The 17,832-nt window shown below is 40.1% G+C and overlaps 1 protein-coding gene across 1 annotated transcript; it reads right to left on the minus strand.

Moving 5' to 3' along the window:
• Positions 1-845: 845 nt before the first annotated feature.
• LOC125534696 (disease resistance protein RGA2-like) lies at positions 846-14,720 on the minus strand. The gene is made up of 5 exons (XM_048697847.1): positions 14,695-14,720; positions 11,822-11,927; positions 11,419-11,562; positions 8,049-8,178; positions 846-2,518 (listed from the first exon to the last, which is right to left on the minus strand). The coding sequence occupies exons 1-5, from the start codon at positions 14,718-14,720 to the stop codon at positions 1,026-1,028; spliced, it is 1,899 nt and encodes a 632-aa protein (XP_048553804.1). The 3' UTR covers positions 846-1,025.
• Positions 14,721-17,832: the final 3,112 nt, after the last annotated feature.

Below are 17,832 nucleotides of genomic sequence, written 5' to 3' on the forward strand. Positions count from 1 at the left end.
CTCGAACTAGAACACGGGTTGCAAAACTCAATCTAGTTTTTCCCTTCTCCCCATTGATTTATTTTTCTCGGAGTCAAAAGGTAGAGAATGCAGCACAGTTCATGGGATGATAGACAAGAAACCAACAACTTATTTTTTTTTATCTTTATATTGTCATCTCCTCACCGCCCTGCACTCCAGGTAATGTCGCTACCCCAGTTCCAGCTAATCTTTCTGATATTTGAACCCAACAATAAAATAATTTGTCACGGAAAATACAGGTGACAAGGAATTGAATCTTGTTGGCTTTCACCCAAGGATCAAACTCACACATGCGAAACAGAACAAGTTTGGGGCACTTTTCCTCTTATCTTTTCTCCACGTTCAATAGGATATGGACTTGAATACTCAACTTTATAAATATAACTTGGACTCTAATTTTACCGTGAATGCAAACATTGCTTTGACTCTGAAAGTTACTTACCCAACTTATTTTTTTATCTTTATATTGTCATCTCCTCACCGCCCTGCACTCCAGGTAATGTCCTACTCCAGTTCCAGCTAATCTTTCTGATCTTTGAACCAAACAAGAAAATAATTTGTCATGGAAAATACTTGTGACAAGGAATTGAATCTTGTTTGCTTTCGTCCAAGGATCAAACTCACACATAGTAGCAAGTTTGGGGCACTTTTGCTCATATCTTTTCTCCACGTTCAAGGATTATTACAAGGCTTAGGTTTACATAGCACACATAGTATCGAGATCAATAGGATATGGACTTCAGTACTCAACTTTATAAATACAACTTGTCTTGGACTTTACTTTTAACTGTGAATGCATACATTGCCTTGACTCTGAAAGTTACTTACCCAAACACAGACATGCAAACACTTGTATTACTAGGATACAACGACTCCATGCCTAGTCCCTGCTAAGAGACATAACTTGGCAGGACTCCCAAAGAGTAAATGCAATATAATAATATTTCCTAATCCGCAAGACAAGGCTGTAGCATACATGATGTGAGCCACAGACAACACATTACTCAAATTAAACGTTCTTCCTCCTGATGCGCACGCTTCTTCCCTCCCACTGTAAGATGTGGTTCTTGTGTCTTAAAGCTTATTGTGTAGTTGTAGTAGGGAGGTATGCGAGACCTCCATGCAAGAGCCTCAAATTCTTCACAGGGTAATGTATCATCACATCCTAAAATAATGTCCTGCACACTGATCTTAGGGACATCCTCAGTGGAATCTGACTGATGATAGTTGCAAATCAAGAAATGTTTGCGGCTCTTGTCTGTTCTTCGACTGTACACCGGTTCATCTTCCCGCAAAAGAAGCATTGGGTGCTGTTCAAGCATAAGGAGATTTATCTTTATAGATGCTCTCGTACGTTCAAGAGTTGTGCGCCAAAATCGAGGATTAAAGTTATCTTGCAGTATCCCAGCAATGATACGCGCGCCTGCGAAGCTCTGCCTCTGCTCCAAAGCCATCTCCATGGCCATCTTTGCCATTTTTGGCTGCTCATCTGGGTTTGTGCTTCCGAATGCAAGCGACTTGAAAAAATGCCAATAAGCTTCTTGCGGGAGATAGTCCAGTCGAAGTGCTTCTGTTGTTCCCAGACTCACAATTCTATTTGATCGACTGGTGATTACAATTTTGCTCCCACCTGGTGCCATGCTGCTTGCGGAAGATTTCAACCTTCTCCATGTTCCCTCATTAATATCCTCAGCTAGTTCAACAATAATCAGCAACCTGTTTTGAGAATTAGAATTTTGATGTCTGACTAGACCACTAATATTGTTTCCTTTCAGGTCAACAAGTCCTTCATCCTTGAGACTACCTTCTGGAAAGAACAAGATCATCGAGAAGTGACCACGCACACTCTCATCCCTACAGACATACTCAACAAGGGTGCTCTTTCCTACCCTTCTTGGACCGATGATCGGAAGTACAGCCAAGTCTGGTGTAACACTGGGACAGAGCAAGAAATTCAGGACCCATTCCTGTTCAGTTTGGCGACCAAACATGCAGTTGTCCAAGAGCAAATATGTGCCGTAAGGTTGGCGAAGTATCCGAGGATACAATTCCAAGAAGAAAAGAAACTCCTTCATACCAGCCAAGGTGTCTTCAAGGGTATCAACCATCTGTTGCAGCTCTTCTCGCATGTTGCTGTTTGTGCCAAACAACAATGCTTCTCTGTTGCTGCTGCCACTGCCGGTCCGAGAGAAACGGAGCCGTTTGGCTGCACTGGATTTAGAGAGCGCAGATGATGAGTGGCTTACCTTCTCCTCGTCGAGGGCTGCTTGGAATCTCAAGGCATCGAGAACATAGTGGCCTCTGTACATCCCTTGCCTCAACATCTTGAGCTGACGGAGCATCCCCTGGTTGGTGATGTCCCGCGCCTCGGCCTCCTCGACGACGATGTCGATTCTCAGTACAACACTCTGTAGCCTTTGGACAATCTTGTTGATGTCAGGCTGCTGCTGGAAGTATTTGCTGATCGCGAATGATGCAGACCTGCTGATGAGGTCGCCTACGATTGCAGAGATGAGGATATCCATTGATCGCGAACCACCTAGACTCAGAGCTCGAGTGGCGCAATGGAAGAGGGATAAAATTAGCAATGAGTGACAGTAGCTATTTTGGACTGGAGACCCAGCCACCCGGGTAGGTGTTCTGGATGGAAGATTTCCAGATTAACTATGGCAAAGTAGTGTGAGGCACTGAGGCCACTGCTGGATATATATGTGTTGGTGGTGCCCTGCTAATTTTGGAGTGAGTCTTGGGCTGCCATGTGGAATTGAGTCTGACTTGACTCGTTGAACTACGTACTTCTGTTTGCTTCCTTTAAATTTATCATCTTATTTTATTTCTCCTTGCATCTACATCTAGTCTCATATCAGAACTAGCTAACTGGTGCCCTTTTTCCTTGTAGAAATTTCTCCTTGACGTGTTATATAAGTTGGACTTAATTTGGGTATACTCAGTGGCGGTGCCAGGATCCAAATCTTGTGTTGTCAAGCTTTGAAACATTTTGTAGGTAAATTAAACAGGAACACAAAAAGATCATACTTTATTTGATACATATTTGCTGTAGCAGCCTTTTTTTATCATATATATTTTATCTTAAACATGTTTTCTGATATAAAAAATCTTAAACATTTTTATAGTAACAACGCTTTGATAAATTACCAAACTTAAGACCTAGCAAATGACAAAACAAGGTTTTGCTGAAAGAAACAAGATCTGGATTTCGTATGAGAATAGAAAATTTCAAGAGAAAGAAGACAGAGGCTTACAAACAGAAAAGGAAGGGCCTCGTCCTATACACTCGCCGGTCGCCGGAGGTGTAGAGTACTACGGCGATCGGAGACTGCCAGAGCAGCGGAGGAGGCCGTGCTCATGGTGGTGATTCCAGGCAACGGCGACCTCGGCGGTCGGTGAGCAGCATGGGCATCCATGCATGATGTGCTTCACTGCTCCTCCCCACGGCGTAGTGCCCGATTGGATTATACACAGGAAGGTGAAAAAGGAGAGAGGTCGAAGGAATAGTCACGGGACTTGAGGATACGATTACCAAGTTGTTTTGGAAGACGATTAGGAAAGTTAATAATGATGTCGGTAGCTTCCTTTTGCTATGTGGCCAGCCAAGTCTCACGAAAAACTGATACCAACTGGGCATGTGTTAGTTAATTTCCAGAACCTGTTTATTTGGTGGTGGGGTACCCTGTCACGGACTCACGGTAGTGTTCGAGTACCAAATTCATGTGTAGTCGCTTGACAACACAGTCATAGCCTGGCTTCGCCACTGGGTAGACTGTTCTACAAGGAGTGGTGATTTAGTCAAAAACCATGCCGTTTGCTGACCCCCGGGGGGGGGGGGGGGGGGTGAATTTTGACATAAGAGTGAGAAATGAATGTTAAGGCAGTCTAGAAGGGATTTTGACTTTCTACGTCCAGCGAGAGAAAGCAGTCTCGTTTTTCTTCGAGAAGAGCAATATGACCTACTTCTGTTTTTACTGCGCTTAGCAGTACTTTTTTTTTACACTCATACAGTAGTTTTTTTTAAAGGACTCATACTGTAGTTAGCACCAACTTTCTAAGTAAACTGAATTAACAACGAGAGCAGCAAAGTCAGGCCCATCAATCCCAGCCATTCATTGCTGCTTTGCTAGCAGTGACGTGCACCGTCCGTTCACTGAACCTGTGCCTTCAGTTTCAGGTGTTGTTGTACTCCGAGCAGCTGGAGCTGCCCTTGGCCTCCTCGACGAACGCTGCGGTTCCTCCTTCCCAGGCATCCTTGCTTGCTGCTGCCAGCACGACTCCCCTCAGGAGCCGCCGCAGTCCCTTGAGCTCCTGGCACTGCATCTTCCGCGCATTGAAGCAACTATATGTGGTCAGGCCAATAAAATTCCATGTTTTGTCCAATGGGGATGCGGTGATAATAAATTAATAATCCCCTCTAGTGCTGACTACTGACTTCTGAATCCACATGGAGCATATTTGGAGACAAAGTTCTACCAGATTACCATTTTCATTCCATAAATATGTCTGAACTACAAGTCGCTACCATTAACATTCAGCTTCTCCAAAAACTCGTATGGTAGGCTTCACCTTCAACTTTTATGTCAGCTAGTCACTCAGTTGCCATATCTAGCTGCTCCTTGATCTGCTGCTGATGGAACCGGCTTACTGGACGGGCAACAGCTGCACAGTGCATCTTTCACATATAGGTAATAACTTTTTGTATGGTAAAGATCACCCCGGCTCCTCCCCGGCAGGCTACAACTCATATCGTTGATTTGATACTGAATCGTGGAAATCTGATACTTGTTCGAGCTTGTGTTATGCATTTTATGAAAATTACAATCATTTCTATACTGTCTAAGTTCTAAATGGATATCATAAAAAAATTGTAAGGCACCTGGGCATTAGATAAGTTGCCATGTTGTTTGCTTGCACCTCTTTTATGGCCTTTATCTGTTGCTACTGGAGCTAGAACATGGATTCCGCACACACACAAAATAACAGAACATGGATTGCAAAATTCAATCTAATTTTTTTTCCTCTTCGTCATTTATTTCTCTATTATTATTTCTGTTTGAGTCGAAAGACAGAAAATGCAGCTCAGCTCACGGGATGATAGACAAGAAACCAACAACTTAACTTTATAAGTCATGGGGGTGTTGCTCAATTTCGACTGGAGACCCGAGCATGTGCTCTGGATGAAAGGTTAGAAGGTTACTGACTTAATCGTGTTGTGTCGGTCTTTGTCAGCTGTGTGAAATTGGGTTTGACTTAATTGGGTTGTGTGAAATTGTTACTCCCTCCGTTTCAAATTACTTGTCGTGGTTTTAGTTTAAAACCACGACAAGTAATTTGGAACGGAGGGAGTACTTCTGTTCCGTTCTTTTATTTACTTGCAGGTTTGATTTTTGCGAAAATACTTATAGGGTTAATTTGGTACATGTCACTGCCAGCTTCATGTATTGAAAAATGGCACTGCACAAAATGACTCAAGAAAAATGGCATTGTAAAAAAAGGTTTAATTCGATATAGGCCACTGCCCCATTGGCGTATCTTCAATTAGTTTATAAGTTGCATATGGAGTGACAAGCGGATAGTTGGATGTTGATCCTGATTTTTAGAAATGTGTCTGAGATATTTAAGTTCCTTTTTGCCAACCAACTCACTCGAACACACATTTTCTTTGGTTTTGGAGGTGTCGTGGCCATTACTTTTTCTAGCATGAGAGAGTACCTTTCATTACATGATAAAAAAAGACTTTTATATCGATAGATGATGCACACAGGCATAATTTATTACATGTATTTTCGAAAATAATATGAATTTATTACATGTCATGGTGTCACATCACATCAGAACTGACTGATACCCTGTAGAATTTCTCCTTGACGTGCTATATAAGTTGGAATTAATTTGGGTAGACTGTTCTACGAGGAGTGGTGGTTTAGTCAAAGAGCAGCAGTGACACATGGGGTAGAAAAACCCTGCCGTTTCTTGACCGGACACAAGAGTGAGAGTGAGTGGCTCCAGGAACAGTCGAATTTAACTTGGTAATTAAACGACGCAAGCAGGAAAGTCAGGCCCATCTATCCCAGCCATTCATTCCTGCTCTGCTAGCAGTGGCGTGCACTGTCCCTTGACTGAATCTGTACCTTCAGTTTCGGGTGTTGATGTATTCAGTTTCAGTTCCAGTTAGTTCCAGTTTCTCTCCCTAGCAGTTTCCACACATTCAAGCAACAGTGAGATCAGGCCACTTAGATCCCGTGCTTTTCCAAATGGGATGGGGGTAATGATAATCCCTCTAGTGCTGACTGCTGAACCCTTCTTCTTGCACCAGACCGGACTAACAAGAACAGAGTAAAACCTAGCGTCGAACCGGGATTTTTTTGCACATCAGTTGACCAACAAAAGTGAGCAAATATAACCATAGTTTTGAATAGTGGTTATCATGTAGCATATTTGGAGAGAAAAGTTTATCAGCTTATCATATTTCATTCCACAAAGATGTCTGAAATACCAGTCACCAATAACATTCAGCTTCTCCAAAAACTTGCAAACAGTATGGTGGGCTTCACCTTCAACTTTTCTGCCAGCTAGCCACTCACTTGCCCCTGATCCTAGCTATATCTAGTTGTTTCTCTTCGCTGTCTTGTCAATGCAAAATGCTGGAGAATGTGATTCAACCTGATGAGCAACCGCTGCACAGTGCATCTTTCACATATGGTTACAAGAGATAACCCCGCCTCCCCCCGGGCAGGTTTCAACTCATGATTGATTCAATACTGAATGAGCTGCTGAGGATAGAGGCGGTGGCATTGTGCCCTACAGGAACCATGAATCATGGAATCACTGATTTCTTGAACCAGAACAGTGAGCTCTGCACAGCAGGTGGTAAATTCATCTAGCTATGATTTTCAGTTTTTTTTTGTTGAATCATGGAATCATGAATGCGGACTAGCAGTTATTTCCATTATAAGTACCTGATATGAAATAGATGTCGTGTTAACTGACTATTTCCATGATCACCTTCTCCACCATTAATAAGGTCTTTGTTCCCTCATTATGGATAAACAGAGCAACGGTGGTACTTCGGGCGTCAAGTTTTTGGAGAGATGCTCAAAATCGAGCAGTTTTTTGACTTTGACAAAGGATGTCCAAGAGACTCTTTTTGGTAGTATTTGTCAGCTAGGAATGGAATAGCTGTCATTCCAGTGATTTTTTTTTATCATTCTCGTGTTTGTTCGAACTTGTCAGTGCTTGTTAATTAACAGAATTCATTGTTCAAAGATTGCAAACCCCTACTTCTCCATATATCTGAACTGCAAGTCGAGACATCATTTGTAAAATTCGGGTTACATATTCCTTCAAAATTTGGCATATGACAACTTAACTGAAATCTAGTTTCTATCATCAGAAATCTTGGAGCACTGCACACTTGGATCAGTATTTTTTTCCTAGACAAAGGAAGAGATATATTCTTTGGCCTTGCATGGTTGCCAGTGTATTCCGATTGTCTGCATCATTGTATCTCGACAGATTTCTAGACTATGAACTGTACGGATTTCCCCCCTTTCTTAATCAAGCCCATTTGTGCGCCATCATTTTTTGCGGCATGGTTCATGATCTTCTCAAGTATATGGATAAGACTTCAAAAAATAGCGCATGGCTCAAACATATGTCTAAAACTTAGCAATCGCAACCAATAAATAACAAATTTCCCCGCAACTAAAATAATTAAGTAACATATTTATAGGACAGGAGACTGTGCAAACACAATATAATATCCCATGTTTCAAATGTAAATGATAGAGATGAGAAGACATACAACCTTCTCAAGTACCAGTAACACATAAAAAGGTTTTGGTGCTTAACTACAAGACACAATGGACTTGTAGTGTCACTTATTGTAATTGAAATGACTAACACACCGAGTCTTTGGAACTTTTATTCTGTATGTTTATAGGTTTTTGTAACTATAGCAAATAAATTGCTGCCAGTTGATTACTCGTGTGATTCATCTTGGCTCCCTGCTGCACCTGGCTGGAGTGGTCCAGTTGCGCTAGTATCCGCTGGAATCTGGGGTGCTGTAGAGGAAAACCCAACCTCCACTTCAAATTGTGCTTCAGCTTCTAGAATTGCAGCAGCGTTACGAAACGAGCGTGCAAGCTGCAGAAAACAATACAGGTAAGGTAAGACTGATAGCTTGACCAGACATCTAGCAAGAATGATCAATACGACATGAAGTAAAGCCTTGATGTTTGCAAAATTGTGGTGTGCAATGTGAAGAAATCGAGGCAAGAATAATTAACAAAGCAGGCCACATGCAACTATATATTGATTCTTGAAACATGAATCAGCTTTGGTGCATAGACCCCAATGAATTCTGTACAGTCGTTTTTTCTATCTCAAATATTTTGGATTGTAGGAAATATGTATTTGCTATTTATGCTATGCACTTTATTAGGACCTGAAAGTTTGAAGACGTGGCCAAGTTTTGTAGCCAATAGAACAAGCCATTAGATAGAGTGCACTTAGCAGGAAATAAAGAACTGAATGTAGCTTGGACTGATCATGTTAATTAATTTGAAGAAAACCATATATAGCAGCATGTTGGCAAATGGAGATGTGTCTCGCGCTAGATACAAAAGGACTAGTTTGGCTAAAATTATCAAAACAAGCCTACATTGTAGTTCGGGGCACACACTAGTAGGCTTACAAAGCCCACTTAGATACACAAGATGTTATCTCCAACTTTTTGAAGCATGTGATATCATCTTCGAAGGTAGGGACAGAAACAAAAGAAGCTCATAGCTTAGTTAAATTTTCGGTTTCTCTCAACCAGGGTCGCCACTTGTGGCTGGGCTATCCACATGACCCTTTTTGTATTCCTTTGAACTTCCCAATTAATCAATAAAGTGTCCTTCACCCATCAAAAAAAATCTCCAATTTATTTCCCATTGATATCAAAATGTGACAGCCAACCCAATATGTTGCGGTAGCTAGAGAAGCCAAACCAACATGTGCTACCAATGTGAGTGACTGAGTGTAGAGCTATGGCCATCCTAACATGTGTCCACCCGCACCTACAACCGTTGAGTAGGCAATAGTCTAGTTTCTGAAAGCACACAAATACAACATGCACACACATACACATGCGCACCATCACCCACATCATCACCACAAAGGGCCTACTGAATACCATAGTGCAAAATTTTAAGATTGACGAAATTACCACAGACGCCTCATTATCTATGAGAACATCGTCTCCCACCGAAAGAATATTCCTTCTTTAACGAGACATTGGACGTTAAACCTAGGGTTTAATCTCTGGTGAACCAGGGGTACAACCACCCGCATAACCATTCAACCACATATTGATTCTCTAGGCTAGTGTTTTTATGGTACACCTACACCATTAGGCAGTTGCATCTTTGATTTGACTTCCCCGAAAAACTCCACGGGGTAGGATAGTAAGAAGCTGGTTCTAGGGAAAGCTAGGATTTCACTTTTCCTATTGACACAATATCGATGACAATGGCTGAATGACGTTAATAGACGATGAGAATTGATGGATGCATATCCCTAGTAGTGTGTCAAATTTATCCTGTTTACATTGTCATCTTTATAAATGATGGTGATGCTAGCTTGTCGATGACTCAACATGTTCTATCTTTGGTTTCTACTCATTTAAAAAAATAGAATATGTTGGTCTCAATTAGTGAAACAAGACCAAGGTTTTGCCTCTGGTTAAAAAAACACATCCCTAACAAGGTATATTGAATTTCCTTTAATAATAAATATTTACCAAGGAAGGTACTTATTATGTTTTTTGTGTGTGCTCAATTTATTGCCGACAACTATTTCAAAAATAGTAAAGTTATGGATTTCAATCGTAAGTAGTATACTAGAAACAAGAAGACAACACTAACATACTAGAGCAACTATAAAGTGATGTATCTTTGTTTTGGACAATTGATAATTAATGCATAACTTCATTCCTTCAAGGGAATAAAAGAGCATTTTATATGTAGTGCTCTTAATTTATGGGTATGGATATTTCTCAATATGTTTTCGTCGTGTTTGAAATATAGTAAGTTAATTTATACCTATCTAATTGAATACTTACTTTCATAATCTATATCGGACAAACGTCTTCACTCTTCATTGTTTGATTGGACTACATGTTTCCATATATCTCCTCTAAAAACATTTTACATTGAATTATATGTTTGTTGAGTTTTGAAGTAGAAATTATATAATAATAAAAGTCTAAACTGGTATGATGGTTTTGTGCTAAAAACATTGTGTTCTCAAGCTTCAGTTTCTCATTTTTCTTCATTTATGGATTGCTTATGTGCTGAATTCTAAGTTTTTAAACATGTAACTACGTAAATATTGTGGTAATAATAACGAATATTCAAAATATTTTATGTTTATTGATTGGGCGGTTATTCAATCAGAGGCAACATCTAAGTATATCGAACTGCAATAACCAACCAAAATGAACCTCTCACAAAGTAAATGTGTTAAATTTTGTATAAACACTTAACAGTAGTCTCCACACACATACACAATTAGTAATATCTCTAGAATCATATTTTCCATCTATGCTGGTGTAGTTTTTAGATCCTATATTATCAAGATTCTGGTTAGTATTGTTTGCAGTTGGGCATATTTGGTGCAACTAAATATAAATTTCTTATTTATTCTGTGATCAATAGTCAGAAGTGGCGAACATACTGCCACTGCCCCCCCCCCCCCCCCCCCCCGCCACGCGCGGGGAAAGCATTTAGTGTATGATATATCGGGTGTTGAAATTCACTTTCCCGTTACACAGGGTGCTACTTTTAGTAAATGTTGACAATTTTTTGCTATTTTCGGAAATACTACTGATCCATGTGATGGTAGGAGGCTAATGCTTAATCCAGATCTTAAATTTTACTCCTAGCCAAGAAATGTCGAATGTGCTACATGGTCACGTTATTGGGTCAACTAGGAAGCAAAATATATTTCCTTATTTAACCGTTTTGTGGAATATAAACATTTCTTTAGATGCACATTAAAATGAGTGAGACTACTTCATAAACCATCTACATGCTGACATGGGTGCAATTTGTTCGACTTGAACATGTAAATAGCACACACTTTTGCATTATATTTCAAATTCCATGTATCTATCGTCATGTTGGCAGATTTTCTTTCACACATTTTTGTAATGTTTTCGTGTTATTACAATGCAAGAGTTTTAGCCATTGGGCATTTAGCTATTCAATATGATAGAAATATATTATTTAGTTGTCAATATTCTATGTCTAGTAATAATATTTTCTAGTCTTGATTTAGAAATAATGCATGATAGAAGTGTTATAGTATATCGTTGTATGTCTTGGATCTACTTTGGCAAACCTCAGCTTTTAGGCAGGCATTTTCAATCTTCAAGCAAGCAGCACATCGGTATGTCCTCAACTCCTCCCGCATTTTGTGGTTCTCTATCGCCAGTATTTTGTTCTCAATCTCCAGACGTTCATTTTGTTGCTTGATGGAGAGCTTCTGTGATGAATATCACTAACTAGTTTAGTATATTGGTAGTATTATATTTAACTATGATAATATGCTAAATATCAATTTTTATTATTGCAATCAAGACTACATAACAACAATAACATCGTGGCATATCTAAAAATATATTATACACTTGATAAGATTAAAGAATTTTGCATGATAAAAAATCACATAAATGTTTGTTGGTGCCTAAAAGATTAAGATGACACAAATAAATTTATATGGTTTTTTGTTGTGACTTTGCGACCTTAATCTGAGGACCCATCCTCATGACCAACAACTTCGCTCGTTTTGATGAAGATCTTGAGTTTCCATCCATTTGGTTGATACCGATGAAATGCTCTCCAATATGACTGTAGAACCAATAAAGTGTATGTATTAAAACAATTAAGACCTTTGGAATAATATGATGTTCGATTATGTGGAAAGAAACAAACTGCCTCCTATATAAATATATAGATGAATAACTATAAGTGTATACACGTATATTTTAAGCCTCGGATGACTATACATATATGCAGATACATAAGTCTATATGTGAACTTCAGACTTCCAACTACCGCCACAAATGTATAGCATGTAAATAGAAGTTTCTTTTGTTTTTAGAGTGGTGTGAATATTATAACAAAAAATGAATATTTATTTTGAACAAAAATAATAATCTGTTATCAACCAAGACACAAATGTGGGAACAAACATGTTATATATATATTCCAAAGTATTCCTAGTTTTCCAAAAGTGAAAACTAAACTAACTAGGAAAAAGCAATGGCAAGAAAGAGAGTATGTTTCAGAGAAATAACATGGATGGATTAGTTTATATGTAAAATACATGGTCTTACTTGTTCTAGTCCTTTAGTGACCATGTGAGCGTTTTCTCTATTGAACAAGAAAGGATCTTCTACTTTTAGTCAATCAAGTTAAAAAGATCTTCCACTTTACAAGAGGGAAAGTTTTGATTAACTGAGCCATTTGAGGATAATTTTTCTATAATCTAATAGAAATTTCTAAAAATTGTTCAAGTTCTTGTCATATATAAAATATGAAATTTCAGTCATCCTTTTTCTTCGAATCGACTATTTTTCATTCAACATCCCAACATAATAAAACTGAACAAATAGAACACAATAATGCACTGATGTATACTTGAAAACATAAAATAAATAACCTACTTTGAGTACTTCTCAAACATAATTGGTTATCTACCATCAAGGACCCTATGATGTGCAAGACCAAGAAAAAAATGCTCAAACATATATAGTATGTAGGGGAAGAAAATAAGTTCGGGAACCTCGCCAACAAAGACAAACAACAATCCTTTCTTTGGTGCGAGCATGTACCGAAAAACAAGCTATGATTTTTGAAAATACAAAATACAAGAACTCATAATTTCAAGTCATGCATAGTACGCCTAGAAAATTTCAATGGAAGAATGCCCTTTATAACTATGAAAAGCATACCAGATAGCCTCGTTGCTCTGTGAGTCCTCTTAGATCATAGGGGTCAATGCTTCTTTCTTTGTGCAGGCAACAAAGGGGTGCTTTATAGGATGATCACACAGAGCAATATCAATTTCTTGTCAGTACAACATCCATGCCCGGCATTTAAGTAGGATCGGTGCCTAAAGATGTATGCCACACTATAGATAGATATTTAGATAGATAGGGACTGCATTATTTGGAATAATAGGAAATTGTGGGTCAAATCCCTTCGACCGCCTTTTCTGAATGATAGGGCACGCGTCGTAGAATGCATAAGATCATAAGAAAGATAGAGTTGAACATATGCATATCCTTTTCCCGACACACTTTTGGCGCATGGGAGACGTAAGAGCCTAAGAAAGATGGAGTTGAAGATATACGTATCCATTTTCTGACACACTTTCGGCGCATAGATAGACGGACCACTACTTTAATAAGTAATATATAAAAATGTCGGTCTAACTTCCGCTCTTGTCCTAGTAGCACCCACTGTACTCATCGTCGGTGTTAGGGTGTGGGCTGCCAGTTTGTGCACGTCTAGTACACGTAGTGTCGCGTCTAGGTTGCCATGGGTGGGCTCCTAGGAGGTTCCACAACTTTGAAGAATGACGTGCGAGGCTTCAATGTGTTGGCGGTAGGTCCTGTAGGACCAATACTATATCGACCAGAAGGGGGTGAATGGGAGATTTTAAAATTCTTTTGAAACTTGAAAACTCTCGGTACAACACAATGGAAAATAAATCTAAGCAAGAAAAAAATCTAAAAAATATTATCACACTAGAAGATAAACTAGATAGAATAGAAAGATTAGACGAAGGACTCTATGAAAGAGATGATACCATCAAATTCTCTTCAGATTTTTGGGAGTTACGGGTCTCTGGGAACCAATAAAATTGAGTCCAGGGGTCATATTTCAACACCGAGAAAGGAGGAGGAGGAGGAGGAGGGGCATCTTCCCCCTCTCCTCCGGCTATGTCAGAATTCCTCTAGGGGCATTGCCATCATCTCCATTGCATTCATCGTCATCTCCACGACAATCTCCTTCCTTTGTATTGGGGCTTCTCCATCACAAAGCCTCTCAATACTTCAGCAAACATGATTGTGTTAGGAATTATTTCCCCAATATTTATTTCATCTTTACCTCTATGTTTGATTAGTTACTTGTTTGATGGCACTGGCGAAATAGTATGAAGGTTGGTTGCACATATGTAAATTACTCATTCTATTTTTGTATACAAGGTCACTTTTTTTCATGTCAAACTTTGACTTATAATTTTGGTCAACGAGATATAGGTTATATGCCATAAAAATATATCATCAGAAAGTTCTTTGGGATGTGCATGCAGTGGTATACTTTTTGTGGCATAACTCAATTTTGTTGGTACAATTAATGGTCAAAGTTAGACATAAAAATATGAAGTGTCCTTATATAAAAAAGTGGAAGTAGTAATTTCTATGATATCCTTTGTGGCTTTTGTATGAGTGCACATGTGTATTAAGGGAACCCATATGTTTTCTAATGCATTATGATGAAGGATGAAGGGGATGCGCGAGTGATAGAAATCATATCACACTAGTACGGAGTTATAGCATATGGAAGTATGGGGACCCTTGATCTTTAAGCTATTATCGGTTTTTACCTTAATAATTTCCAGTTGCCAGGCATGTTGCCCCTTGGGAGTTTAGTCATAAGTACATGTGAGTCAATGGTTTTGCAACATGTAAGCTTAGGTTCCACCCAAGAAATAGAAACGAGATTCACTTGTGAGGGAAAACACATATTACATCTTACATAATGCCTTGTCTACCCCATTCTATTATAGTACTCTACGGCCTAGTCCATGCCTCACCATTTTTTGCATTGAGGTGACATCAGAGAGAAAACACATAGGTATAATATAACATTGTCTTTTGCATTTCCATTAAAGCATTCTCTAATAGTGGCAACCGCTTTATCACAAAATAGTCAATTTCCTAGAACACTTGCTCCCATTGGATATCATTAATTCCTTCACAACCATAGCCCATTCGCTCTCTTTAGTTCTTTCAAACTATCTAATAACAAAAAAAACTTTAATTGACTTGCCTCTACAAGATAAATAACACATATTCACTTGAATCTTTGTAAAGTAATCACTAAAATCTCATAAATAACATTCATAACTTTTAGAGCATTTTACATGAAGTTCCCTTAATTTATGGGTATGGATGTCTCTCAATATGTTTTCGTCGTTGAAATGATGTGGATGTCACCTAGAGGAGGCGGGTTAATAGGCGCTTTAAACCAATTATGTTTTAGGCTTGAATAAGTGAGGAATAAAACTAGCATTTAATTTGTCTAGCAGGAAACCTAAATATACTAGGCTCAACTGTGCGCACCAACAACTTCTGCTAAACAAGATAAAGAACTATGTGATAGCAAGATATATAAATTGAAGCACGAAGGCTATCACAAAGTAAAGTGTATAAGTAAAGGGGCTCGGCTAAGAGATAACCAAGTCACGCGGAGACGACGATGCATCCCGAAGTTCACACCTTTGCGGATGCTAATCTCCGTTAGAGTGGTGTGGAGGCACAATGCTCCCCGAAATGCCACTAGGGGGCACTCTATTCTCATCACGCCCTCGCACAATGTAAGATGTCGTGATTCCACTATGGGACCCTTGAGGGCGGTCACCGAACCAGTACAAATGGTGACCCTTGGGAGTGGTCATCGAACCCATACAATTCTCTTGGGGCAATCTTCACAACTTAATTGGAGACCCTGAAGCACGACCAACAGTCTAGGGTGCCCAAGCACCCAAGAGGCATAAGCTCTAGGGTGCGAAAACACCCAAGAGTAATAAGCTTCTCAACTTTCACTTCCACGTACCACAGTGGAGAACTCAAACCGATGCAACTAATGCAATGGCAAGAACACACGAACTGCTTGTTGGGTAACACAGTAATTTCAAAAAAATTCCTACCCACACGTAAGATCATGGTGATGCATAGCAACGAGAGGGGAGAGTATTGTCTACGTACCCTCGTAGACCGTAAGAGGAAGCATTATGACAATGCAGTTGATGTAGTCGTACGTCTTCACGATCGACCGATCCTAGTACCGAAAGTACGACACCTCCGCGATCTGCACACGTTCGGCTCGGTAACGTCCCATGAACTCACGATCCAGCAGAGTGTCGGGGAAGAGCTTCGTCAGCATGACGGCGTGATGATGGTGATGATGATGCTACCGAAACAGGGCTTCGCCTAAGCACCGCTACATATGACCGAGGTGGATTATGGTGGAGGGGGGCACCGCACACGGCTGAAAACAATCAACTTGTGTGTCCTAGGGTGCCCCCTGCCCCCGTATATAAAGGAGCAAGGGGGAGGCCGGCCGGCCCTAGTGGCGTGCCAAGGGAGGAGGAATCCTCCTCCTAGTAGGAATAGGATTCCTCCTTTCCTAGTCCTACTAGGAGGAGAAGGGGAAGGAAGGAAGGGAGAGGAAGAGGAGAAGGAAAGGGGGGGGGGCGCGCCCCCCTCCCTAGTACAATTCGGACTCCCTATAGGGAGGGGGCACGGCTGCCCCTTGTGGGATGCCTCCCCTCTTCCCTATGGCCCATGAAGGCCCAACTGTCCGGGGGGGTTCCGGTAACCCTCCGGCACTCCGGTTTTCTCCGAAATCACCCGGAACACTTACGGTGTCCGAATATAGCCGTCCAATATATCAATCTTTATGTCGCGACCATTTCGAGACTCCTTGTCATGTCTGTGATCATATCCGAGACTCCGAACTACCTTTGGTACATCAAAACATATAAACTCATAATACCGATCGACACCGAACTTTAAGCGTGCGGACCCTACGTGTTCGAGAACTATGTAGACATGACCGAGACACGTCTCCGGTCAATAACCAATAGCGAAACCTGGATGTTCATATTGGCTCCCACATATTCTACGAAGATCTTTATCGGTCAAACCACATAACGATATACGTTGTTCCCTTTGTCATCGGTATGTTACTTGCCCAAGATTCGATCGTCGGTATCTCAATACCTAGTTCAATCTCATTACCGGTAAGTCTCTTTACTCGTTTCGTAATGCATCATCCCGCAACTAACTCATTATTCACATTGCTTGCAAGTCTTATAGTGATGTGCATTGCCGAGAGGGCCCAGAGATACCTCTCCGATACTCGGAGTGACAAATCCTAATCTCGATCTATGCCAACTCAACAGACACCATCGGAGACACCTGTAGAGCATCTTTATAGTCACCCAGTTACGTTGTGACGTTTGATAGCACACTAAGTGTTCCTTCGGTATTCGGGAGTTGCATGATCTCATAGTCATATGAACATGTATAAGTTATGAAGAAAGCAATAGCAACAAACTAAACGACCATCGTGCTAAGCTAACGGATGGGTCAAGTCAATCACATCATTCTCTAATGATGTGATCCCGTTAATCAAGTGACAACCCATGTCTATGGTTAGGAAACATAACCATCATTGATTCAACGAGCTAGTCAAGTAGAGGCATACTAGTGACACTATGTTTGTCTATGTATTCACACATGTACTAACTTTCCGGTTAATACAATTCTAGCATGAATAATAAACATTTATCATGATATAAGATAATATAAATAACAACTTTATTATTGCCTCTAGGGCATATTTCCTTCAGTCCTCAAGTTCCACACTCTCAAATCCTACCAATGCAACGGAGCTATGGAGGAATATGAGAGGAAGAACAAGGAGAACACAAAAGAACTCCAAGATCTAGATCCAC

The sequence above is a fragment of the Triticum urartu genome, chromosome 2 (assembly GCF_003073215.2).
Source record: "Triticum urartu cultivar G1812 chromosome 2, Tu2.1, whole genome shotgun sequence".
In the NCBI taxonomy this organism is placed as follows: Eukaryota; Viridiplantae; Streptophyta; class Magnoliopsida; order Poales; family Poaceae; genus Triticum; species Triticum urartu.

What these genes read in the sequence shown, in the direction of transcription:
- LOC125534696 (XM_048697847.1), bottom strand. Translation starts at nt 14,720, where the DNA reads ATGCCTGGCAACTGGAAATTATTAAG. An exon ending in ATGCCTGCCTAAAAGCTGAG is followed by an intron (nt 8,179 to 11,418) that starts GTTTGCCAAAGT and finishes TGTTTTCTGCAG; the next exon opens with CTTGCACGCTCGTTTCGTAA. An exon ending in AACTGGACCACTCCAGCCAG is followed by an intron (nt 2,519 to 8,048) that starts GTGCAGCAGGGA and finishes CTGCAATCGTAG; the next exon opens with GCGACCTCATCAGCAGGTCT.